The following is a 25,443-nucleotide window of genomic DNA, read 5'->3' as shown; positions in this document are numbered from 1 at the left end:
CAGAGGGAAATTCTCCAATTCCTGTGTATTTTTAATTCACTCCTTTAGTTAGGAGGAAGGAGCAAAGAGTGAAATGTCATCCCTGATGAAGTCAGCGTCCCAAAATATTCATAGAACCATTTAGGTTGAGAAGGACCTAAGATCATCAAGTCCAACCAATTTACTTAATTGAGGCCAAGATTTCAGCAGCTTTATACAGAAAAAGGGCTTCAGGACTGGAATCTGTGTTTGGTTTAGGGTTTATAATACCACTGACATGCAGAATCCCTTTAAAGGTCCCTGGGTAAGTTGAAGAGCCATGTTCAAAGAGCAGGTACTACAGGAGCAGGAGCTGTGTGCTGAGCTGGGCATCTCCCTGCTGCAGGAGGAAAGGTGTGTACAAACAGCATTTTTCCAATGAATCATTTTCATATTCCAGCTGATGCATGCTGAGAATAGCAGAGGTGCTGGGTTGGTAAAGATGAAAGTTGTGGGATAACATGAAGTAGTCAGAAACAAATTAAATATTCATTCCTCATGCCTTACAAAAGATTTCTGCTTCTGGCCATAATACAGACTTCACTCTACAACCACTTTCTGTGAGACTAGATTGATTATCTTTTTTCTCTAAGTGAGGCTTGGCTTTTTGGATCTGTATTAATCAATATCCTGCTTATTGTTTCATTTTCTGAAAGACAGAGAATATCAAAGGAGCAGGAGAGGAACTGTTCAGGATGTTTCCTTCCTTGCCCACTTGTTCCATCCTTCTTAAGAGTTGTGCTTCAGTTTTTGGTACCACTTAGGAGAAACCTCAAACTGCTCTTTTAAATGTTTTGTCCTGCCCAAGCCCAGAGGAGAGCTCTAGATTCAGTAATAGATCATTTTCCAGTGCAGGCAGTCAGCAGAAGGGCCCTGGGCTGGCAGATGTGAGGGTGCTGGTCTCAGCATTCAGGGCAGCCACACACAGGAGGCTGGAGCTGTTGTTTTTTGGAGGAGTAAGTGTGATTATTTCAGCTGTTGGAATAAAAATGCCCTTTTTTCAGACTGAAATCGCATTGTTTCTTACTGTTCTTTGAATTTGAAAGCATTTTGTCCCTAGGTTTGACCTAATTGGAGGCTCTGCCTCCAGGCTATTAATTCCCCAACCATACCTTTTGACAGAATGGCACCTGTAGTTTGGTAAAACCACAGGACTAAGTCTTCTGAGATATTAAAAATATAATACAATATGTAGCAGAAAAGAAGTGTCAGACTGGGTTTTATCTGCTTATCTAGTAAGTGGAAAACCTACCTCATAATTTAGGAACACGTACATCCTGTTTCTTCTACTTGTGGTCATTGCATAACTGTGCCAGTGTTAGGGGCTGAAAAGGAAGAGAGAAAAGTATCTTACAAATCCTGGGAGACCCAAGTAGCAAAAACATGACTTTTTGCTCAGTGGAGAGGATCTGCAGTTCTCCAGCCTAGACATTGCTGTGAGAAATTAATGTAGTCTACAAAATTACTGCAAAGTGTTCCATAGGACTTTGAAATTAATGGACTATAAAAAAGATATAAAACAATACTGCTGGTATTAAAACTGAGCTAAGATGAGGTAATACTGATGGAAAGGCATTGAGTCTAAGATTGATCTTGATTTACAGCCAGATATGAAAGAATTGCTCTTGTACTACAGCTTAAAACCAAGAGGCAAAGAACTTGTTCTGTCTTCAGATGTCTAGTTAATAACACTTGTCATTAAATGGAACGTGGAACTTACAGCCAAACAATATGTGTGACGTGATTGCTGTGAGCCTTCAGATGACTAATTACAAGGCATCTGCACAGAGATCTCCTGCTAGCAGCACAACACAGGAGCAGGCACTGGTCCTGTTCTTCCAGATCCATTTGTCAACGGCAATTTTTCTCCTGGACAAATTTCCATTTTAACAGTGACATTAATACCGAAAGCAGATGAATTGCTAAGGAAAGACAAGAGGGAAGGCTCTGAACATTTGTTTTGATAGGCCAGATCTCTGTTGGTGCCTACCAAATGAGTCTGGTAATTCTGTCTGACCTGAAAAGTATCAAAGCTGCTGGGTTTTTTTCTTTTTTTTCATTTCTTTATAGTGAATGGTGCTAGCCTCTTGCATGCATCTTGCTTGTGTAGGGTGGCAAAATAGGTATATCCTTGGCTATGTCTTTTTTCTCCTTTCTCCTTTTTTCTTCTTTCATCCTACATTGATACCTTTATTCAGACATTAGTGGTGTTTCCTGTGATTTTGCAAACGGGTAATTAGAAAAATCTTGTTCATGTACTTGCTGCTCTGTAGGGTGTAAGTTGTTCCCTTTGAAAGCCAGACATAGATCACACATATTTCTATCATTAGAAATGTAATTGCATTCACAAAAATTGGTGAATGAGAAAATCATATTTGTGGCATCTTCTTCCCCTTAATTTTTTGTTAAAATTTAGAAAAAAATAAAGCTAATACCTTAGGCTCATGGTAGTCCAGGTTGAAATTCCTGTTAGTTTCTGTGGCTTAAGCTTATTGTAAAATTACATTATTCTGGTTTTGTGTAGTCATGATGTTTGGTGTTTGGGATTTCTGTGCTTACCAGCTAAAGGGCACAGTTCAGTGTTTTGTGGTCTCTGACAATGCACACTCAGGGGGTGTGTGAGCACAGCCCCTGGTTCCTGCAGCTTTGTACTCACAACAGGAGTGTGAGATTTATTAAAGGGAAAGCACACACCTTGTTCTTTTCTTTCTCTTTTAACACAGTACGAGGTCCCTGATTTACTGAGGGAATAACTGGGGAAGATCTTGATGAGTGGTGCAAGTAATGGGGCAGAGATCAGTGCACACTCCCATCCAGTCAGCTGGTGCTGTGTGCTGGGGGGAGATCAAACTCTCCACGTGCAGCAGCAGTGTTTGAGAGGTGATTTACATCTGCACACCTAAGGAGCAACTTCCAGTACCTGTTGTTACTATATTTGTTTTAAAGATGGCAGCTGGGAGACTCCCATCTTTAAGCTGTAGTGTCAGGTAAAAACAATCCACATCATGCATACAAGGTGGCTAATAACCAACATCCTTTCATGGTTAAAGTGACTGCTTACATCCCCCATTCCTCTTCCTACATCCTCCCTTCCAGTTGCCTATTTCTATGAGCATGATGAATAGAAGGAAATCCACCCTGTGAATTTTCCCTATTCATAATCCTTTCTCTACCACCACACCTCATTACAAACAAATCTGCCACCTTTGCAGTCTGCAAGTACCCAACAGACCAAAGTGGACTTTACTCTGGTACTCCTTACCTGAAAAATTGGGGAATTGCAATTTTTAAGCACACTGGTGCATTCCTTTGGTGGCTTGGAATTGCATTGTGACCTATTTCCTTACACTGTAAAATGACAACCTAATGTCCATCCATGCTCAAATTGCTTGAAATCAGAAGGGTCAAACAGCCCAACATAGTAGGAAGAATGTGATTTTAGCTTATTTTTAATCTTAGTCTGGAGAAAGTGAGTGGTAGTTTTAATTGCTCGAGCCTCCTTGAGTTCTCCTTGTAGCCTGAGATATGACTTTGATAAAATGTAGTTTATGTTTCTTGTAGTCAGGTACTGCTTTGGCTGCTCACTGGTCAGCAGGAGGCAATTTTTCTTGGATTCAGGTATATAATGTGAGTGTCTTTTACCAAACTGCAGCCAGCATGCACAAACAGAAACCTACAGATGTGCTAAATGCACTTACTGCAGTGCCAGGTCCTGCTGTACTGGAGTGGGATTGTTGCCCAGAAGCATTTGGGGTTTGCTGTTCATGTACAAGCCAGCCTACTACCCAGCACAGAGGGGCTGCAAGTAACTGCTGCTATTTAAAAGGTAATATTTTGTATCAGATCCACTTTCCAGCCTTTAAACACACAGGCACATTCTCACTTCTTTTTCACCAACTGTCCCTAAATATTAGCAGGACAGTAAAATCTGTCTAGAGTGTGGATAAATGAGCAATAGAGAGCACAAAACTTTCCAAACTGTGAATTTAAGGCACAGGAGAAAAAAAAAAGTGAAGTTTTCTTGTTTTCTATGGAAAATTGCCAGTTCCATTTTCTCATTGCATGACTGTTTTTGTCAGAACAGATAGAAACATTTTGGGCTGATGGGCAGATAGGTCTCGCTGAAGCTTGTTGAAGCCACAGAGGCTGAAGTCTTGATCGCTGAATGCTGCAAACAGTTTGCCTCTGGCAAATACATACTTCCAGTTTTGGCAGTGTCTAGTGCTTGGAAGAGACAGAGACTGATAGATTCTCTGGTCAGTTCAGTTAAGCAAACCTTAGACTCAGGTTTTATACTTTGCAGAGGGAACAGTTTGCAATATGCCTTGAGAAGATACTGGGGGGAAAAATACTTCTGTTTATCTCAGGCTTCTGCCTTGCTCAGTCCTTCCACCAAAAATTAAACGTGCTCTATCTGTCAAAATAATTCAGATATGCCAGATCTTAGCAGCCTGTCAGTGACCTGGATTCCCAAGGTGTTTTGCTCTGAAAGGCTTTGTGCAAAGCTGCCACCACATTAGCAAATCTCAGGATCTGTGGTGAGACTGATGTCCTCCCCACCTGCCCCATCTCCTTTTACAATAATTTCTTTTCCTCAATGAAACAAACAGAAAAACCAACACATGGAATTTCCCAAGGTTACAAGGGTCTTGAGGCTCTTAGTGAAAGAAGGTTATCTGACTCCCATTCTGGATCTCCCAGGCATGGATCCATGAACATCAGTTTATTAAATCAGGAGAGTCTCTGGCCATGCTCTGGACGCAGGGCAGCTGCTGGGGGAGGGTGTGGATGGCAGCAGCCCTCTGGTCTCAGTGCTCACTCCAAGAGGCTGTGTAGGTGTGGGAATCACTGCTGTAGGTTGGATCTGTCCGTGGCAGGGCGTGGGGTGGGATGGTGCAGATCAATAATCAGCACCCTGCGGTTGTTGTAAATCAAGGCTTGACTCTCTGACAGGCTGCAGGCACAGGAAGAGGCACTGAAATACCTTGCCTAATGTTTTTCCTCCCTCATTTCTGTTGGCCTCAATAGGAATCTCTGGTTAGAGGTGGCTTGTTTCTTGTGGAGGGGTCAGTTGTGAGGCTGGAGAAACAAGGCTCTCCAGTGTAGGATGCAGGTGCTCCTTCCCTGCAGCTGAAGGAAGGCATGAGTTCCAGGAGGAGAATTAGCAGGGGCTGTCAGCAGAGCCATGGGGCAGCCTGGCTCAGGGGAGAGCTGGAGCAGCAGCTGAGGACAGCTGACATCTTACAAGAGAAGAAAGGCTCTGAGTGCTGGCAAAGCAGGGAGCCAGTCCAGAGATGCCCATGTGTGGTTGGTTATTAAAATCCAATGGAACCATCACAGTATTCATTGACTAACAATCTGATCACTCTGCTTCAGTTTTGGCCACTTCCTGCCTTCCTTTGTCCCTTCATTGAGTAGCAGTGAGTTCCTCAGGGCCAGCACCACCTCCTGATGCCCAAGGTCACCCTCACAGCAAGCCCAGCTCGAGGAGGGCACAGCCAAGGACTGGCTTCTCCTGCTGAGGCTGCCTTTCCCTCCTTGCACAAGAGAAGCTGTGGAGTGCTCTGCCCACATGGAGGGAATCAGTTTGGTGCAGGGAGGGAGCGTGTGACAAATTAGCTGTTTGTAACCACAGCTGTGCAGCTTCTGTGGACACAGCAGCGTAAACAGTTATTATTTATTCTGGTTGTGCTGCCATGTCGAGCCAGCCAGCGTTGCTCTTGCGTGACTTGGTCCTTCCCAGAAGGACAGCCTGCTGGTTTGGAGAGGACAGGAGTGCTGGGATCACTGCTAAAAGCAAACCTGAGGTAATGGAGAACTCACAATCGGATATGCCCTGAATCGGAGAGCTGCCTTTGTTTCCCAGGTATTCCCAAACAGAAGTTAGCCTGTGCATGCCAGTGCATTTTAATGCATTTTGACAATGTCACAAGAGCCCCTTTGTTGCTTGTCTGCTTCGTCCTTGCTTGCACATGTGAATGAAGCTTTCCCATACTGAGCCATAGGCAGCCTCCAGCCAGCTCAGGAGAGTGTGTGTGTGTGTGTGTGATGCATTTCTAAATTTCCAGTCATTTCTCAGGTATTCAATTTGAAACAGAACTGCCCAATATGCTAATCAGCAGAGAAAGGGGAAGAGCATGCTTTGGTGTTCTTCTCTTTTCTGTTGATTTTGTCAAATTGTGTAAAAAAAAGAAGAGGAGAAAGAGTTGGAAAAAAACCAGGTCCTTCTTGGGGAATCTGGAACCAGATGAAGGAATGTTCTGCAGCAAACAGCTTCTTGAATTAGTGAGGTCAGGACCTCCTGATCCCAAAAGTTGTAGTGCCTTGTTGATGCTCTCCTGCCACCACTGTGGTTGGTGTGTCTGAGCCAGTCATGTCTCAGTAGCATTGAATGTGTTCCTGTCCCCTGCACTGGTCAGGGCTGCCACAGCAGCACGTGCATGGAGAGCAGCCCCTGGGAGCTGGGGCTCCTCACAGCCAGCCCCAGCCCAGAGCCTGCTGTGTGGGAGAGACAACCACTGAGGTGTCAGTGGGGAACACTGAAAACAACCTCTCAGCCAGAGCAAGGAGGGATTTCTGTTTATGATGGAAACTTCATACTGAAGTGCCCAGTGACTATGGTCTATTTTTTACATTGGTGATGTGCTTGAAGCAGAAGGATGATGGCACCCAAGTGTCCCTTTTAACCAAAATTATTCTGTGATTTGCTTAGCTGCTTTAAGGAGTGTATCTTTCTCTCTCAAGTTTGGGGCTGTAGTCAAATCTATCTTAAGCAAAAGCAATGTTACTAAATTCTGTGGAGTTATACCTGCCTGCACTGGGAGAAATTGGTCTTCTGGATTTTATGGTACTTATGCAATACTCACCTGGGAAACAGGAATCTTGCTTTTCAAGAGAACATGACACCTAGCTAATTTCACTGCCTCTCCTACAGCAAATCTTCTCAGGAGGGCTAAGCAACAGCATCCTATTTAAAAGTCCTGTCCCAGTTTTGGAATACCTGTGCCATCAGAAAGCTATGGCCTTATTTTATCTGTTTATATCTAGTAACAGTCATAGGGAAATGAAGTTTTGTTTTCCCATCACACTTATTCCCCAGTGCAGCAGTTAAAGAACTGTTTTTCAGAGTGTTTAGAAAGCCCACATTTTTCCCTGGTAACTCAGAGCATAGGAATGTCCTATGGCAAAGGAAGAGCTGGCAAGGACATGCATGCCAGCATGTCAGCTGGCCAAGGGTGGGAGATCCCCCACCACTTCCTGCCTGAAGGTTCCCAGGGTGCAACTTGGGAGCACACTCTGTTTGTTTTGGATGTGTGAAGCCCCTGTAAATACCCTCCATACATGTCTGAGTTTTAAATATATGTAGGTAGTCTCTACCAACATGTTGCAGCCTACACAGGGCAACATCTGTTGAAACATGCAGCTCTGGCTTAATTTTAGCAGAGAAAATGAAGGAAAACTATTTCATCCATCATTAGACTAACATTTGGGAGAAGATTTAGGCCTGGTTCCATTTCCTAAAGCTAAGCAAATTTTGGCCTCGTCAGCAAATGTCTGCTGTGCAGCAGTGTCTGGCTGTGACACTGGGACAGGCTCTCACAGAGCAGCAAGCCTGGCCCAGCACAGACACTGCTGCCCAGAGAGGCTCTCAGGTAACCAGACAATGTGCACTGGAAGCAGCTCTCCTCACTTCTCCCAGCTGTGGTTTTTGAGCACAGTCCATGTTGAAGCAATGTGACTGGAGAGCACCAGAGACAAGCACTAATAACTCTGTAGGGGACAACTCTTGGGGAGTAAAGGGAAAACACCCAAAGGTCTCTTTGCCACAGTGCCAAAGCTGCTGTGTCTGGTGATGGAGGGTAGATGAACACCTCCTAAAAGCTGTTCAGCAGCTCCCTGTAGTCTGCAGACCTGCCATGATGGTCATGTACAACCAGCTTGTATCCCCTCACTCCCTTCCAAATGTCTCTGTAAACTGGATACCAGCATGGCAACGTCTGATACTAATCCCAAACTGCATCTATACCCTCAGCAACCGTGGGCACAAATCTGCCACTGTCCCTCTGGCCACCACTTTAGAAATAAGTGATGAGAGGTGTGAGAGCAGCTGGGTGAGCCACCTGCCATGTTCCAGGTCAGAGCCATACACGTTTGTGGGGCTGCCTGGAGATGGGCTGAAGGTAGGGTGGACATCAGCTGTCTGCACAGTGCAGAGGAGCTGCACTTGGTGTGCCCCCCCTGTGCTGGCAGTGCTGTGACACTGTTGTCTGAGAGCACCAAAGTGCTGCAGTTGTGCAGTGACTGAGGCATGACTGCAATGTGTTTAAAAATTAGTGTAAAATTTAGAAGTTGGCCATATGCAGCATAGCCCTGGAGTGGAGCTGGTTATGCTGGGATTGGCAGGGGGACTTTTCTGTTGATATGAGCTTTTATTAGATGGGATTTTTTTTATAGCACTACATGATGGGAATTATTTGGACTTGTAACCCAGAGCTGGGAGATGCTTTACTGGGAGCTGGCTTAGAGGAACCAGTGTTCTTTCACTTTCCATTGCTGATCAGATACTTCTCTATATACTGCTTCCCTCTATTGATAAACAAGGTCACAATGCTTATTTTCCTTAACTTGAAGCAGCAATGTTAAGGTCTGAATAATCCTGTGACATACAGGTCATGCTTGTTAAAATTGAAAGCCATAGATGATTTTATGTGGAAGAGATTGCCATATGCTGAAATAGTATGTGAAGCATTGTTGCTAGTTTCACTTTCTTTATATGTAGAAGGCAGGTTTCTTTTCCCTGAGATTTGTGAATTTACAGCTCCATCATTTCTTGTAGGTCAAGATATTTATATAATTGTATTTTGAAAACATGTCCATTTTTATGAATGAGTGGCAATCCTTCAAAAGAATGAAGTTCACAATGCCTTAGACATAGAAGAATAAACAAAAATTAAGAAGTTTAGCTGTTACTTACTCTTTCTGGAATTTAAAACATCTGTGATAGGAAGTTTGAAAGTCTGTTTAGATAGATAGCTGAGAATTTGGTTTGTTTTGGTTTGTTTAGAAAGTATGCTAGTTATTTCAGATGTTTGGCCTATAAAGAATGTCAAACAATTTAATTGTCTCAGGTCTGAATTTAATTCGAGTCACTGGCAGAAGGTCACTAAATTCAGTCCAGGGTTTCATTCAGATTTGCCATTTAGACCTAAAAAATGTTACCATAAAAATGTTGGCATGTTTGTTATGCAGGGAGTATAATGTCTTAATTGAAATGCAACCAGAAACTATTTTAAAAACTTCTATTACAGTTCACATGACAGACAGTATTTTGTAGCTTTAACATCTGTTTTAAAGCCAACTCATGAGATTTAGCCTTTGTCTGACTATAACTCTTTTGATTTCGGTGAAGTTGCACACATTTAAATCCTGATTGAATTTGTCTCACATGATTGGCTTTTTAATTGCATTATTTAATTTTTTTTAATCTCCAACCCAGTGTTGTAGTGTGGAGCTTCAGCACATGTCAGAATATGGTCAATAATGGATCCTTTCTTCTTCTTTTTATATTTTCACAGTTACAGGGGTCCATTAAAAGAAAACTGGAAGATGATAGCTCTCCTGCCTCCAGTGGTGTGCCTGATGTCGCTTTCCCAAATGACAGTAAAAGACTTTGTCTTGATGATGTAAACCTTGCCATGGGCCAAGGGGCCAACCCCAGCATGGCGTGTCCAGAAATGCAAAGTTCTCCATTCCCCACGGGTCACAGCACTTCTTCCCTGGGAGTCACAGGGCACCCAGCGCTCCTGGAAAACAATCACATAAATGGGGGTGGCATTGGCTCCCCGTTCTCAGTGCCAGCCAACACAGAAATCAATCAGAAGGGGTCGATAGGAGGGCAAACCAACAACATTGTCCATTACGACGAGAAAGGAAACAGCTTACAGTCTGTGGACCAGGAGCTGCAAGATCTATTGGAAGAGCTGACCAAAATGCCTGATCCTTCTCCCAATGACCTGGATCTGGAGAAGATTTTGTGCAGCAAGGCTGAAGATCCACTTGGTCTGAGTCATTCCCAACCAAACATAAGTACCACTCCAAAGTCTTCCCCGCAGACTTCCCACTTGGAGAACCATGTTGCTAACAAAGATTTTTCTCCAGGCTGCAATCCAGCCAGTGGAGGATCCCCTCAGATGAGACCATCATCTGCTGGAGCTAACTTCCAGGTTCCTCCCTCAAACAAACCTGCTGCATCACCCATCTCTACAGCAGCTCAGAACAAAAACCAGCCACCACCGATGCTCCCAGTGCCCTTGCCCAACATGCCTGGCTCCAACTGGCATGCTCAGCAGCTAAAGCAGCTGGCAGCCAGCAAGCAGGTGTCTGGTACCAAGCAACAAGTACAGGCTCCCAGCTGGCCAACTATGTCTCCTCCTGGTCTCTCTCCGCCTTACAGGGCAGGATCATCCCCACACCATCAACCTTTTAGTCCTCAAAATGTTATGGTGTCTGGCATGCCTGCTAATAATTTACCAGGAAACAACATTCAGAGTCCTCAAAACACTCTGCTTTCAAGCATGACTTCCAGCAGCACCCCATCCAATGGCCCCTCTCCCCCCTATGGCTCTGAGAAGCTCTCCAGTCCAGCTCTGAGCCAGCAGCCCTTCAGCCCTCAGAGCTCCATGCTGCCTGCTCTGACAGCAGCCAGCTTGCCAGCCAGCAGCATTAAAAGCCCACAGAACAACCTGGTTGCCAGCATGGCCTCCACAAATACTGGACCTTCTCCACCGTACAGGCCAGAGAAGCTGTCGAGCCCTGCTCTGCATCAGCAGCCCTTCAGTCCTCAAGGTACATTAATCTCTAACATCACTCCCACCAGCAATCCCACAAATATGCAGAACTCGCTTTTTAAATCAATGACTACAAACCAGACCAAAAATATGAACATAATTATGCAACAGCCATCCAGTAGCTTACAGCCAGGTCTGGTGAATGAGAGCCCTGTTAGCCAAGACCAGTTTTCTTTCACCAACACCAAACCACTGTCTCACTTTGCCTCAGAGTCAGCTACTCAGAAAATGTCCCCTCTGACGGCAGGACAAGGACAGCAGTCCCTCATTCACTATCTCCAGCAGCAGCAGCAGCAGCAGCAGCAGTCCCCAGCCACGCAGCAGCCCCAGCAGAACAGCAGCAGCCAGTTCCTCCAGCAGCAGTTCCGGCAGCTGATGCAGCCACATCGGATGCAGAGGCAGATGCAGGCTGCCACACTGCCATCTCAAAGCAGACAGGTGAGAACCTCTCTTCTGTCTTACATGGCTCATGTGAAAATAACAAATTATTTATTTTCTTAATTTGCTTTTCCATTTGTGTTTCAAATGCGACGTCACTAAATTTCTGAGGTGTGCACAGTGCCTACATGAACAAGGCAATAACAACCTCTGGTGTTATCATAGGAAATTTATTTATTTCTTCAACTAAAAGTGTACCATAATTCCACCATGCATTGCCTGTTTTAGCCTAGTGGAGAACTTTGTGCTATTCTAAAGTAATTTTTTTACTTGTATAGGTGATAGTCTCTTTTAGCTTATATTATAATCTCCAGAGATATTTTCCTTGCATGTTTCATGTTATCCTTTCAGGGGGAATATCTTCTTTTTATCTTAGTGCCCTTCAACAAATTCATCTTTGTGTTATGCTTCTGAGGCTAGAAAAGATCAGGTGGGGTGAGAAGTGAAGTTAAAATGTGTCCTTCATGGACAGCAGGTCAAACAGTACAGCTCCTGAATAGCAAAGAGGCAGACTTGAAATACCTGTTACTAGCATTTGCCAGAAGCCATTCCCTGCTTTGGATGAGGGCCATTCCCCACCCATGGTGATCTGTGATACCAATCGAGCTGGTAAATGCAAAAATGCAGCTGGCAAAAGTGAGGCACAGCCCTGGTTTCTGCCCAGTGACCTCCTCCTCCCTGAGACTCAGTGAGAGGTGTGGATGTGCTACTACCCCAGATCAGAGATGTGCTGTGAACAGGGTCTTGGGAGCAGGGAAGGGCTCGGGGACCGGGTCTGAGAGCAGCCTGGCTGTGAGGAATAAATGTCTTTTTGTTTGAAGAATAGTTGGAAACACTGAACCTCACCACCAAACCAAGGCTTTGTTAGGCTGAGCCAACACTTTGTGAGCAGACTCCTCCAAGCTGCTTAGCTGTGCACACAGTCACTCCATCAGCAGCTTGGGGAGGACTGCGACACTTCTGTCCCAGTAAAGCAAAGACTGATCACTGAAATTCTACTGGGATCTGCTTGAGAGCTGAAGTGTGACATGCACTCCAGAGCCAGGTCTTCTTTGCCCTTCCTCCCTGCAAATTGACTGGTTCTTAAGGAGGGAGATTTCATCAATCTTGGTGTAATGCTGGTGTAACTAAATATCAAAATGTCCTGTGACAGCAATGAGAAATAGGAGATAGTTACTAAATATCAGCTTCTGAGGGGTGCATTGGCACTGTGCCTCTTCAGGGTCACCTCCTCTTTTGCAAGTTGTGCTCCCTCCGTTCTCGCTTCCTGCAGCGGCTGGAGCAGGCAGCAGGGCAGGACTGGTGCCTCACTGGATTTGTGTAGAACAGGTAGCAGGGGGGCACATCTCGTGCTCTTCAGAGGGTTACTAGTGGAAGGCCTCTTATTCCACAAAGACCTGGAGCAGTTTGTTGCTCCAGGCACATGAGGACCCTGCTTGTGTTCAGTGGGACCCAGGTTAAACAGAGAGTGGAGTCTTGCTGGCTGGGGATCCTGGCCTGTGCATACGATTGAAAGGGAGCCAAGTGCAGAAGTTCCATGAATTACTGCCCACCACATGTTTTACTCAGGAGGAAGGTGTGGGTGAAGAATACATTCATGGTGTTTTCCTGCATCTTGCATGAGTGCTAGCAAGTTGTTAACCACAGTGACATGATCACTTTTGATCATACATCCATAACCTTTGAGGTTTTTTTTTTGGCTTCACCACTTAGTGTGTGAAGTAGGAATGGCCTTGTTGGATTCCTGAGGTTTCTATGCCCCAGTTTTCCCTGCTTTGCATTTTAGTCTTATACCTCTGAACCCCTTGCATCACTGATTAGATATTTTTAAAAAATTCCTGAAGTCAGTCTGTCTAATTGGCCGAAATATTCCTTCTTCGAGTAACTTTCCTGGTGCTCTGCCTGTGCTGCATTTTCAGCTGATTCTCACTGTCAGAGAGAGAGTTATTATAATCTTGCTGCTATCAGTAGAGATCAAGGACAGTTAAGACAATGATTACAGGTGATGAGCATTTTACATTTTCAGACTAGTTAGGTAAGCTTATGGTGCCTCCCTCATTTTACAGGGCAGACTTAGACCAATAATTACACACCAGATGACAGTGCTCCAGTTTTACAGTCTGTTGAGCTGCTGAAGAAAGGTGGTGGATATTCAGGAGTGGAGCATTTTGTAAGGTTTTGATAACTTTACTGCAAATCTCATAAAAGAAAATGGATCCTGAGTGCTGAATAAAAAGAAAGATTACATAGGAAAATTATTCTGTGTAGGAATTCTTGAGTCTGAGATATTTACTATATTTCATGGAATCTGGCATGGAGATCTGTTATTTGTCTGCAATAGATTTCTTATTTACATTGAGAGATGGTACTGAATTGTGGACCCCACCTGCTCTGTACCAATTTTACTCCATTAGAGTGAAGTACCCCCAGTGACTGTGGTTTTGATTTCCAGCAGTGTATCCAGAGCTGAATTTGAGCTTTGCAGAATTTGAGTGCAGTTCCCTCCTGAGGCAGGTGATGAATAGGACTTTTCAAGCAATGAGCAGTTGTTTCATTAAAAGGCACAATGTTAAAGACTCAGAAGATGGGGGAGACAACTGCATCTCAAAAATTAGTAAATTTCTGGTGGAAAATTGCCCTTTTATAGCCTCATTCACAGAAATTTGCTCAGAGAAAAATAACAGCATTCCCTGAAATGTTGCTTAGTGCTTAAAAGTCATCCCCTTACTCTGTGTGTGTGTTTGCAAATGTGACTAAAATTTCTAAAAAGAAGGCATAGTTCTCTCTTCTTTGGAGCAAGAGGTGCAGCTTTGTACAGAAGAAGAATGTGGATGGTGGCCAGTTGGAGGGAGAACAATAAACCATGAAATTTGATCCTTGTAGCAGGCACAGCAACACGGGGAACAGAGCAGCAGCCGCAGAGCCAGAGTGAGCGTTTTGCTGTTGTTTCACTGGGTATTAAAGCAAACACTCCACATTCCAAAAGCAGGGTTACTGCTGGTGCCTCACAGCTCTACCATTTTCGTAGTTAGTGATGTATCTTTGAAGTGCAATCAGTGTGTCCCAGACCCTGTCTTGCCCGCACTCTGCTCCATCTGATAGGGCTAATCTCCCCCATCTGAAGCACTGTGTCTTTATTGTTGGCCACGGACGGCTATTGATTGAGGCGCTGACAGTTTGCATTGTGTGGCACTGCAGAGCCTGGTGGGGCTAACGCTGCTCTCTGGCCATGGGCAGCTTTTCATTTTATTCCTGTAGGGCTGATGCTGGTGAGTGACATTATACTCAAAGGTCTGGACTCTTAAATCCAAATATAAAGATGGTAGTAAATGCCGGAGTCAGAGGTTGTCTCCAGAAGTATCACATGCTGTTTTCAGGGGTAAAGCTTCACTATTTGACTGTCTGCTGTTTCTGGGTGCACAAAAAGCTGTATTTGCCCAGGCAGGTTGACTAGTTGGGCATCTCCCTGATTTTCATGTCTAAATAGAGTTTGTACTTGCAGATTTCCTGTTCTGGAATGTCCAATACCCTGGGCCCAATTCTGCCTTCAGCAATGCTGATACAACACCTCAGTTCAGAGAAGCTGCTCTGTCAGTCCCTGCAGTGCCAGAGCAGAGCCAGGGCTCGGTGCAGGGGAAGGAGGGATCCCCTCCTCCCTGAGGGCAGAAAAACAGCCGGTGATATTCCCAGTTTGAGTCAGGAGGGAATACAATAAACCCTTTGGGTGGCTATCTCTTTTCCAAGCCCAAGCTGATGTGAGTTAAAACTCGGGAGTCTCAGGGAGGAGGGCAGGATTGCTGACTGACTGCTCGGTGTGTGAAACGCTGAGAACCAAAACACAGCTGAAAAGTTGTTTTGTTGGGGGCTGTAGGTGATAAACAGCCATTGTCTGGGAGGGACATGCTGTGTCTCTGGGCTCCACTTGCACCGTAGGAACCAAATGTGCTATTCTTAGAGCTCTCTGCATTCCTGCTGACATCCAGGGACTTGTACACTGGATTGTCAGTGAAGGGTATATTTGTTCCATCTCCATTGCCAAAAATACTGATAGAGAAAAAATGACAGGGGAAGAGACAGAGAGAAAACTAATATTATTTGCAGTAAAAGTGGCTGTACTTTTACTACATGTGGACTGCATATGGGATAGTGAAGAACATGCTGAGGACTAAAATATCCTTTGAAAAGCAAAGTATTTCTTTGACTGTGGTAAAAGCAGCAATACATTATCTGAGTTGGAAGAATAAACCATAGGTTGCAGAGAAACACCAAAACTTCTGAGCTAGATTAAATATACTTTTTTTTTAAAGTTAAAAAAATCTTTCAGAGTGTAAGTTTTCTAAATATAGAAACAAAACTGAAGAAGAAATGTGCTGTTATGAAAAGCAAACTGACCCAGAGGTTAGATGTCAAAGGTTAAATAACTATAATGGAATACGAAATACAGCTTTTATTAATATGAAGAAATGGTAATACCATGGCCTGATTTCTGTGGGTGCCATATATTATGGGAGGTTATTTCTGCCTGTGAAAAGTCAGTGCACTGTGATTGTTAGGTGAGACTGTTCTGACTCAGCAGCACTTCATAAGCTCTGATGCAGGTTGATGAAGAGTTTGGGAAAGCAGAGAACACAACCTGCATCATCTGAGTACACAGAGTCCTCCTGCAAGTACAGGGAAAAATAATGTTTTATTTGGGATTTCCAAGATGTCACAAGGCATCCTCCTAATGCATAAAACAATTACAGTATCGTGCTTTATTAATAAAATCAAAATTACTGGCCAGATTTCATCTGCAGCTTCAATCCCCTACCCTTTTTCTTCAGGGTCAAACTTATTTTTAAAGCCACTTTGAATGAAGTTCTGCTGGTCTCTTCTCTTCTCTTCTCTTCTCTTCTCTTCTCTTCTCTTCTCTTCTCTTCTCTTCTTTTTAAAATCTACCTTTTTTTTCTTTTACCAATGCTGTGAAGAGAAAACCAGATTTGATTTCAAAGACCAGTGCCAGCACAATACCAAAGCAAAGCCTTTGAGAGATGGAGGGCTTTTGAAGGCAAAGCAACAAGCCCTTCAGCTAATTAAGTGCCTTTGAATAGGGGAATAAAGGAAGCTGGTGATGAATCTGGATAACAGAGAGCAATAAGGCTGAGCCTGGAGTTTGACATCTCCACAGATGTTAAAACATCTTCCTGAATGGTCATTTCTGAATTTATATTTATCTGTGCATTTGCCAGTGAGTTGATACATTTTTCAAACTTGGAGATTCTCTGTTCTCTTCTCAAGAGAGTCTGAGAGGAGCTTGACTGAAGCTACCTTCTTCTCCCTTCCCTCCCCTATAAATAAATAATGTCAGTTAAGTCTTAGAAAGTAAGAAGTGAACTTGTGGAACAAAAGTTCACTTCATGGGGTGTTTGGCCTCAACATGTCAACAGTAATACAACATTTTCAGAAGTGCAGTAATCAAGACAAAAAAACCTTAATTCACATCTGATCTTCTGAGCCCATTGCTCTTTCTCAGTGGTTTTTTTTTTTTAATTGCATGTGTTGTCTTCTTGTGTTCCATTTTGGGTATTTTAAAGCATTCCCCTGTTGTAGTGGAGCCCTTTAAGCCATGTCTTAACCTTCCCACTTCTTTAGCTTGTATTTTCAGATGTTTGCAGGCACTGATGTTTCCAACTGCTCTGCCTAATGCACTCCATAATTCCTTCCAGTTTAGCTCTCTGTTGTGCTGATAGCACTCTTGGACACCACACAGCACATCATTAGGGCAAGCAATCTGCAGAGAAGAAGCTTGTAAATAGACCAAATCCTTCTAAACACCGTGTGGGGAGCGTCCTCCCATTCTCACCATCACCCACCTTTTGGATCTGAAATTAATGTGGACACTACACCAAAGCTGCTCCATCCAGACAGGTCTTTCCCTTGGTTATGACCTGTTTAATAAAATGGAAAATGTTCAGCCAGCAATTGAGCATGTAGGACACGGACAACTCTGTGGGAATCTCACACTGGACAAATTAAAATCCAATTGGAAAGAAAAAAGAGGCTCAGGAGGTACTGTAAACACCAGAGAGGGATGCTGGAGGGTTTGAGGAAGTCTTCTCTTCCTTATGTGCAGGACAATGAAGCGATGAGGAAGGGTTGTCCAGGGTGGAGAAAGAGGAAGCAGTGCTCATGTGCTGTGAACACGTACAGGGAAATGTGACTTACCCCAGAGAAATCTGGGGCAAGGTGCTGCATTTCAGCCTGACAGGCTGCTTGCAATGTTCAGGTGCTTGGGATGGGGCTGTGTCCATGCTGTGTGTCCAGGCTGTGTGTCCAGGCTGTGTGTCCATGCTGTGTCCAGTGTCCAGGCTGTGTGTCACAGGGCTGTGTGTCCATGCTGTGTGTCCAGGCTGTGTTTCCATGCTGTGTGTCCATGTGTGTGTCCATGCTGTGTGTCACAGGGCTGTGTGTCACAGGGCTGTGTGTCCATGCTGTGTGTCCAGTGTCCAGGCTGTGTGTCACAGGGCTGTGTGTCTGAGCTGTGTCCCTGCTCCAGGCCAGGCACAGCCACAGAGCCGTGGGTGAGCAGAGGACAGGGAGCCACGGCACAGGGATTCTGTGTGAGCCCTGAAAACCCCTCACTTCTGTGGTTTTCAGCTCTAAGCAACAGACAATTGCTTTCCTCTGCTCTGCAGTGCAGGATGGGAGACCACCTCACCTCCCAAAGGTGTAGGGAAGGTGGTACTATCATGAAGAATGTCTGACTCATCAGTTGTACCCAAACCCCTCTGAGCCTGCCAGCCAGGGTGGACAGTTCCTCTCAGGTTTTCCAGACAGCTTGGTAGCGGTTCACAAGTGTTCTGGGATAAACATCAGCTGAATTAGGCCCCATCTGCAGATTTTCTCCTTTTTTTCTCCTCCCAAAACCCCATTTTACTTTCTTTATTATCACAGATTGGAAAAAAAATCCATATGCAGAAATCTTTAATTAAAAGCAGTTGAGAAAAAGGTTTTGAGCATACATATTTTCTCAACTGTGCTCTTTGATACAACAAAGTTTTTAAACATCCTGGGAATCTAGGGAAGGGCTTGACAAACTTCTCACTGCTTGGCTTCAGTATGAATGCCATAACTTCCTTCTGTGTATCATTCTTAACTACTTGTAGAGTGGTTAGTGATGGGTAAGGTGCATCCTCACTCACAAGTCAGCACACCCATAATTCTTACATTGCAAAGGTGTGTTCATGGCCCAGCGTGCTGAGGAATAGCAATGAGGAAATGCTTTCCATGACCCTGTTGTACACCCAGCTCATTTCAACTGTGCTGTAAATCCCCATTAATATCAGAACATCTTCATTCCATTTTCCCTATGTTTTTGGAAGGTAGAATTGTACGTTGTCTGTATTTTCTGTCTCTCTCTTACTCAATGACAGTTTGGGGAGCTTGTGTTGAACTAAAAGCAGTCTGGCTTTTGGAAAATGTGCTCACTTCCCTAAAACCATGCCCTACTTATTTCCTCAAATTTGATGCCTAAATTAATAAATAATTTTAATACTTTCTGCAGTGGTACTGTTAGAGCATGGTATCTACCCTTGATTTTTGGGGTGCTTTCTACCTAGTATTGTCATAGTTTAAAATTATATCAGTATTTCACAAGGCAAAAATATGTGCAGAAGCAAACAGAATGAAGGCAAACAAGTGTGTAGGAGAGTCCCTGGATGCTGTTAATGCCGTGCCTGGCTCCAGCAGGGCGGGCTGACAGAGCAGCCCCTTTGCCTTCCCATTCTGCTCCTCTGTCTTCCTGCCTGGCTGCATGAGCCCTGCACACCAGCTCAAAGTACAAACATGTTTTGATTCAGATGCTATACCTAGAAATAACTTTCCTGGTAAAATGAACTTGGTGGGGGTTTTTAATTTTTTTTTCCCTTGGGCATTTTGGAGAAATTTCAGTGTGTGGGTGGGGGGAAACAAAGCCGTGTCTGTAAACAGGAACTGATATTGTCTGTGGGACTGAATGGGGAGAGAAACTGAACTGGCCTCGGTGATTCTCTCATACATCTGTGAGTCTGGAAACACTGGGATGATTCACAGTTTGCTGATTAATACAGGAGCAAGCAAAATGGTGTGAATTAACGGCCATTACAGAGCTGCACTGGATGGCAAATATCCCCCCAGAACAAATGATGTTTCATGAAGATTGCTTAGAGGAAGAGGTAATGGGTCTTAAATACGAATTAGAAGCAGTCCCATCAAAGCTGTTAACATTAAGGTTTGAAAGCCAAACACTATTATGAGCTGTTTTCAAAAACTGTACATTTAGGAAGCCTATCAGTCTGCCCTGTTGGCTGTGTAATATTTCTGTCTCGAGCACTTGGGATATTTCAGGCAGCCAGCACTAATAATTGATAGAAATTCACAATCAGAATGCAGCAGCTCTTCTTAGGGCTTTGAAGGCTAATCACTCTATTACATGTTTTAAAGTTAAATTTTTTATAGCACATATAAAGGCAAATATCATCATTATCAGTACATAATTCTGAAAAGCACTACCATTAACAAGAAGTAATCCTGTATTACAATTTAACCCTTGGAATATAGGAGTGTTAAAGGATGAAAGTAGTAAATGCATTACTTCAGTATGAATAATATTCTCTGCATAACCAGCAAAATTATTTAACATTTGTCATTGAATTAATGAAAACGCAATTCCTTGGATCAGTGTCAGGCAGATGCAGATGTGAATGCAGGTTATGCACAAGCTGTGCTGAGCTATTTTTCCCCACTACAGAATTGATGAGAGACCCACAAGGTGGGTAAGCCCTTTAATGTAGCCAAAATAGTGTGATATCCTGGCCTAAGACATTACATTAACAGCTTGATCTTGTAAAGATTCAAACACACACACACCTAAATTTACGCAGTGGGAGGTCATTCCAGGATGACTGCAGGATTATTTCTGAGAGCAGACTGAATCATGTATGTATCTAGGCTTTGTATGCTCAAGAAAGACCAAAGGTGGAGCAGAAGGATGCAGCAAGGGGCCCAGCAGTCGTTGGCAATGCTATATTAGTGCTGCAGCAAAAAAAGACAGGGAGTTGGAAGCTTTGATGCACTTGTTCCTGCCTCAGCTCAAGTTTACATTTGAATTATTTTTGGCTTTTCTGGTGTTGTTGTTGTTGTTGGCACTGTGGTTTTTTTTTTTCCTTTTAGGGGTTAGTACCAGCATTTTACAAACTTCCCAAGCTTCAAATAAATTAATGTTTTAATCAGTCCAAGGGTTATTTGAAGTCCTCTTGTGTTTTTTTTTTAAAGTCATCAACTGCAGAAGGAAAATTTGCCCCTTGTAGGAAGAGAAGCTGTCCCATCCTCTCAGGCATAGCAATAAAAAAGCAAATGGGGAAAAAAATCTTAACAAAACACTTTTCCCCTCTCTTTTGTGATTAGCAGACTTCTAATGTTAATGTGTTTCTTCCCTTTCCAGCAAGATGAGGACATCCTACCCTGGAATATCAGTACTATGTATCCCTGTCATAAACAAATCAATTTCTCTTAGTGCTTAATTACTCAGGGCTTTTGAAAGCTTCTCTTTGCATAATAAATATGTTTAATATTTCCTTTACTCTGTGGCATTAGGAATAAACAGTTTCAGCGCTGGGTTTTAGGGTAGTTTACAGGACACTCGTGCTTGGGCAGTCTGTTTTCTCTCCCGGTTGCTCTGCAGGCTGTGTTTAAGCAATGAATGAGCGATCATATCAGCATTATTTTTTGTTTCGTACAACCCCCTTTTTCTCCTCCTCTGCCGCTCAGTCAGCACTCTTTCTGCAGTGGCATTTTCGTTTTCTGCACGGAATTGTGTTTCTCAGCATAGCTGCATGATGAGTGTGAGCTGCTTTTTTCTCCTTTCCCTCCCCTCCCCAGAGATGCCCTGTGACTTCCTCTATTAGTCCATTAATCGCCGTGGCTCAAAATTCAGTCTGATCAAAGGAGCAGAACGAGGTTGAAAAGTGCAGATTCTAGCAATTGACTTGACTGTTTAGATTCCCTGCTGAGCTCATTTAGAGCTGGAATTAGGCTGTTCCCGCTGTATCTTTCGTCCTTGGCTCGGCGCTAGCGCTGCGCTGCCTCGCCCAGCCCGGAGCATCCCTCCCTGGGCCAGCGAGCTCGGCTTGCCTTGGTGAAAATGTCTGTGCTCACATTGCTTCCCTTACCTGACTGCAGGAAAAGTGCAGAACCACTTCACTGAAGGAGTAAATCTTGATGGTTCTGGTTTTAGTTTAAACATCAAATTTCCGTCTCTTGAAGATCTTTGCTAAGGTTGTGATGAATGGTACGAGTGGGAAAGCAAGAATTAAAACAAAATGTAAACGGGAAATTTGTAAACAACGTGAAGTTTCTTGTAAAAGTTTTCTTTACACGGTAATGAGTCACTTCAGGAATATAGTTGGTGTTAATGCCTATTTATACATGCATTTAGAAACTGGTGCTATTTTCTCTCATTAATAGTCTTGTTTTTCTTGTTTGCTTAGGGCAAAAACGCAGACTGCCCATACCTGTGGTGTTTGCTGCAGATTAACATCTGCTTTTGCAATTCTTACACATCTCAAATTCCTGCTGATGTAACTGGGAGTACAAGCTCTCCAGGAACAGTGTCGGACTCTTGATGTCATTATTTGTGATTCTGCAGTTACCCAAAGTGTGCTAATATCTCTCAAATAGAGGTAGAGTCATTTGACATGTAAGTTCTTATCTCATTAAGGTGAATTATTGTTACTGAAATGTGAATGGTGTTCTATTATCAGAGAATATTATGTATATAATGGTTTAAGAGCACCTAAGGTCAGCAAGAACAGAGAAATGTTGATAACATCACCACAGACTGTCTGATTGTTCTGAAATGTGAGTAAATCTTTAACTGAAAAAGGTAGACATATCAGTGTTTTCTCATAGTTTAGGACTTGGACTAAAATCCCCAACATTTATTTATGTTGCATTTACCTTTTTTTAAAGGAAATTAAAAATTACTACTTAATAAGAACTTTTTCATAAGAAAAAATGTTGGCATTGAGGGGGGGGATATATACTGATCTGTTTTCTGCCCAGTCCACAGTCTGAGCTTTTTCCTAGATAGGTGGCATATATCTATATGTCTATGAATTATACTTTTAGAAAGAACTGTGATCTTCCTGAGGGACCTTATGTGTTCTAAGGTTAGTAAGGAACTCCTGTTTTCAGTGGGTTGCTCCATTTATGATTTCCCAGGTTTTCTACTTATGATAATAGTATTGAGAAATTTCATAAGATGAAATGCTGTCTAGCTGCATTTAAAACATACATTTGCATGTTTCTGTCTTGATCAAGCCAGGGGGAAGGTATGTACCTGCTGCCTAGATTACTGTCAAACATAACAGAAAGTAGAGTTGAATTGTACTCTGTTCTCCTAACAGACCCTATTTGCTCCTCTGACTGGGTACTAAAAGGCTTTTATTGCCCTGCCTCACTAACATTTTCCAAATAAAACATTTTTTGCCAGTTTCTGAAGAAATAGCAGAACAAGTACCACCTTAGGCAGGCTGGAAGGAGTCCTGTGCTGAGGATTATATACCAAAACAGTTGGCCAGAATAAGGAATTAAAGTAATCCCTGATACTAGGAACATGAAAATGAGATGACCTTCTGTACATGTGAGTTTCTAACCCAGCTGCACCACAGGCTCTCCTCCATCACTGTTTCTCCACACCTTTACTGGGCAGAAAACAAAAGCCGGGCCGTTCAGCAGGGAAACTGGAACACATGCTTGCAAATGTTACAGCCTTTAAATGCATTGTATTTTTAACAGTAGTTCGTGATTGGAATGACAGGAAGGAAATGAGCAGAAAACATCCTATTCTATCTCTATATAAAATCTTGCTTGTGAAAGATACAGTTACCACAATAATGATGGGACGCCAATTGATTCATTGTGCTGGGAGACAAGTGCTGAGCCAGAGAGCCAGCGGGGTCATTTTCTTGCTCCAGCTCCTCTTTGGTTGTTTGCTGAGGAAGGGCAGGAGAGGGTTATAAAGCTGCTGCCACTACATTCAATTCATGTTTTTCTCAGAAGAGAAGAGACACCACTAGCCAAGATCTCTTTCCTTTGGAAATTGTGGCTGGGAAGGGCCCCTTTGGCTCGTCAGACAAAGTGGGCAGTCAGACAGCCCCTTTCCTGAATCCCAGGCAGGCACCAGACGGCTGAAGGAAGAGAGGCACCAGGCTGAATTAGATTGCCTCCTGCTTTGGACAGTACGGCAGGGAGGCAGGCTTAATTGCTTTGCAGCTGTTCATTTTTTCCCCTTCTCCCTCCCCTGCCTCCTCTCCCTCCTCCCAGCTGACTCCAGAGGCAGCCCCTGCTCCAGCCCCTGGAAACCTCCCCAGCTTGGGGGTGGAGTATCAGGGGTTTGTGGACTCATTTTTATCAGTCTTTGTACTCTTTCCTCAAGCCCAGCAGCAAATGGGAGCAGAAAGTAAAGTACTAAGGAAAAAAATTGGTGTAACCTGGTGGTTTGTTGTTGTTTTTTTCCTGGGTTAGTTGGTGCCCCGGTTTCTGAAAGCTGCTGGGACAGGGGCAGGGCAGCAGCAGGCAGGTGGCTGGGGTAGCATTGGTATCAGGACAGGCAGCAGGGTGTCATCACCAGCAGGGCCTGGCATCCTGTCTGGGCAGACAAACCGGGAGAGCCTTCCAAGGAGCCCCCTGTGATGTGGCACTCCCTGCAGCAGGATTTACAAGACATTGGGGTTTGCTGCTGCTCCCTTCACAGAGCTCTCCCAGCCTCCTGCCAGGCAGTGTGACTGTCAGCTGGGGTTGCTTTGGTGATGGTAAAGGAGCCTCGACACTGAAATGGTCCTGCCATGACTATTCAAGGCAAAGATCTTGAACCTTGGAGAACACACTGAGTTCTCCAGCCCTCAAAAACTGCTCAGGCCAGACTTGCAGATTTGCATGTATCTCATAATCCCAAACTGTCTGAACCTCATGTTTGTTAAGGAAACAAAGTTTGTTGCCTTAATTGCTCTCAGTCCCGGATTTAAAAATTTAGAAGGTGTTTTCATGCTGGAGCAATGAGGCTGTGGGCAGCACTGTGCTCACCTGCTCTGCAGAGAGGGGCTCTGCTCTCACTACTCAGCCAGCCTTCCCAGCTCTGTTCACCTCCAGCAGCAATGTCAAGCTAACCCAATTTTTCAGCTGGTATTGAGTGCCACAGGCAAGTTTCAGAGATGTCTCTTTAATTCCTGAACTTGTAGAATTTTGTGAATATTTTCCCTCCAGTTCTACTGACTCATGCAGTCCAGGGAGTGGAGACAGGAGAGAATATGAAGACTGTAACCCAGGCCTAATTTACTTTTCTGGTAAAGGCAGTTGTCAGTAAGCCCTTCACCTCTCTGCCCACAAAGATAGCACCTCCTGTGAGACTGTCTGGCCTCCCAGGTGTAAACATGGCATCCATAGTGCTTGACTGTCCCAGGCCAAGGCAGCTCCTGTGCTGGGATGCCCTGTGTGGGTGACAGCATTCCAAGGGGAAATGCTGCTGAGCCCACAGCCCAGTGCAGGGCACACAGCTCTTTGTTGTTGGGGGCACGGGCTGTTGTGGCACACTAATCTCTTGATTCTGGACCTGTTTGCTGCTTATTTTTTATGATATCCTTAACAGCCTAAACCAGAACTTGAGGTGGGCACCAGTGCAAGGTTTTGACACATTTCCTTTAAGGCACAGAGCTGTAATGGGGATCATTGCTCAGTGCCACTGGGGAGACTGAGGGTGTCATTCCTGGAAAGGGAGGGTAGCTACGAGACGCTTCAGTGCTCAGAGAGATTTGTGTCTGTAAGAAATGGATTTAGAAATAAGTTACAGTAGTAAGTAGCAGTGACTTTTCTTTTTCCCCCAATCTGTTCAACATGCAGCTATGATAGCTCTGCCAGTTAGATTTGAATTGAAACTGGCTCCACAAGGTACAAAGGCTCTCGAGCCTCATTGCTGGGACAGGAAATCCATTGTGCCTCCTGATTAGTGCTGGTGAAATCGGAAACATTTCTTGGGGCAGATAATGATCTCACAAATGAAAATATAACCTGTTCATCCTGAATTTTAACAGGATAGTTATGCAATTCCAGGCCAAATCCAGGATGT

The 25,443-nt window shown here is 44.0% G+C and overlaps 1 protein-coding gene across 3 annotated transcripts in view; it reads left to right on the top strand.

Annotated features, from left to right (window-relative positions):
- Positions 1–25,443, top strand: part of MAMLD1 (mastermind like domain containing 1) — a 242,912-nt gene that overhangs the window by 199,757 nt on the left and 17,712 nt on the right. For all 3 annotated transcript variants that reach the window (XM_071442516.1, XM_071442517.1, XM_071442515.1), the window contains one exon: positions 9,594–11,303. In XM_071442516.1, the coding sequence (XP_071298617.1) occupies positions 9,714–11,303 (1,590 nt within the window). In that variant the 5' untranslated portion in view covers positions 9,594–9,713. The remainder of the gene's footprint in view (positions 1–9,593; positions 11,304–25,443) is intronic.

This window comes from Agelaius tricolor, unplaced genomic scaffold, assembly GCF_023055355.1.
Source record: "Agelaius tricolor isolate 1412-34295 unplaced genomic scaffold, bAgeTri1.0.p SCAF_17, whole genome shotgun sequence".
In the NCBI taxonomy this organism is placed as follows: Eukaryota; Metazoa; Chordata; class Aves; order Passeriformes; family Icteridae; genus Agelaius; species Agelaius tricolor.
The sequence above is the reverse complement of the archived record's forward strand: the minus strand, read 5'-3'. Positions and strand labels throughout refer to the sequence as shown.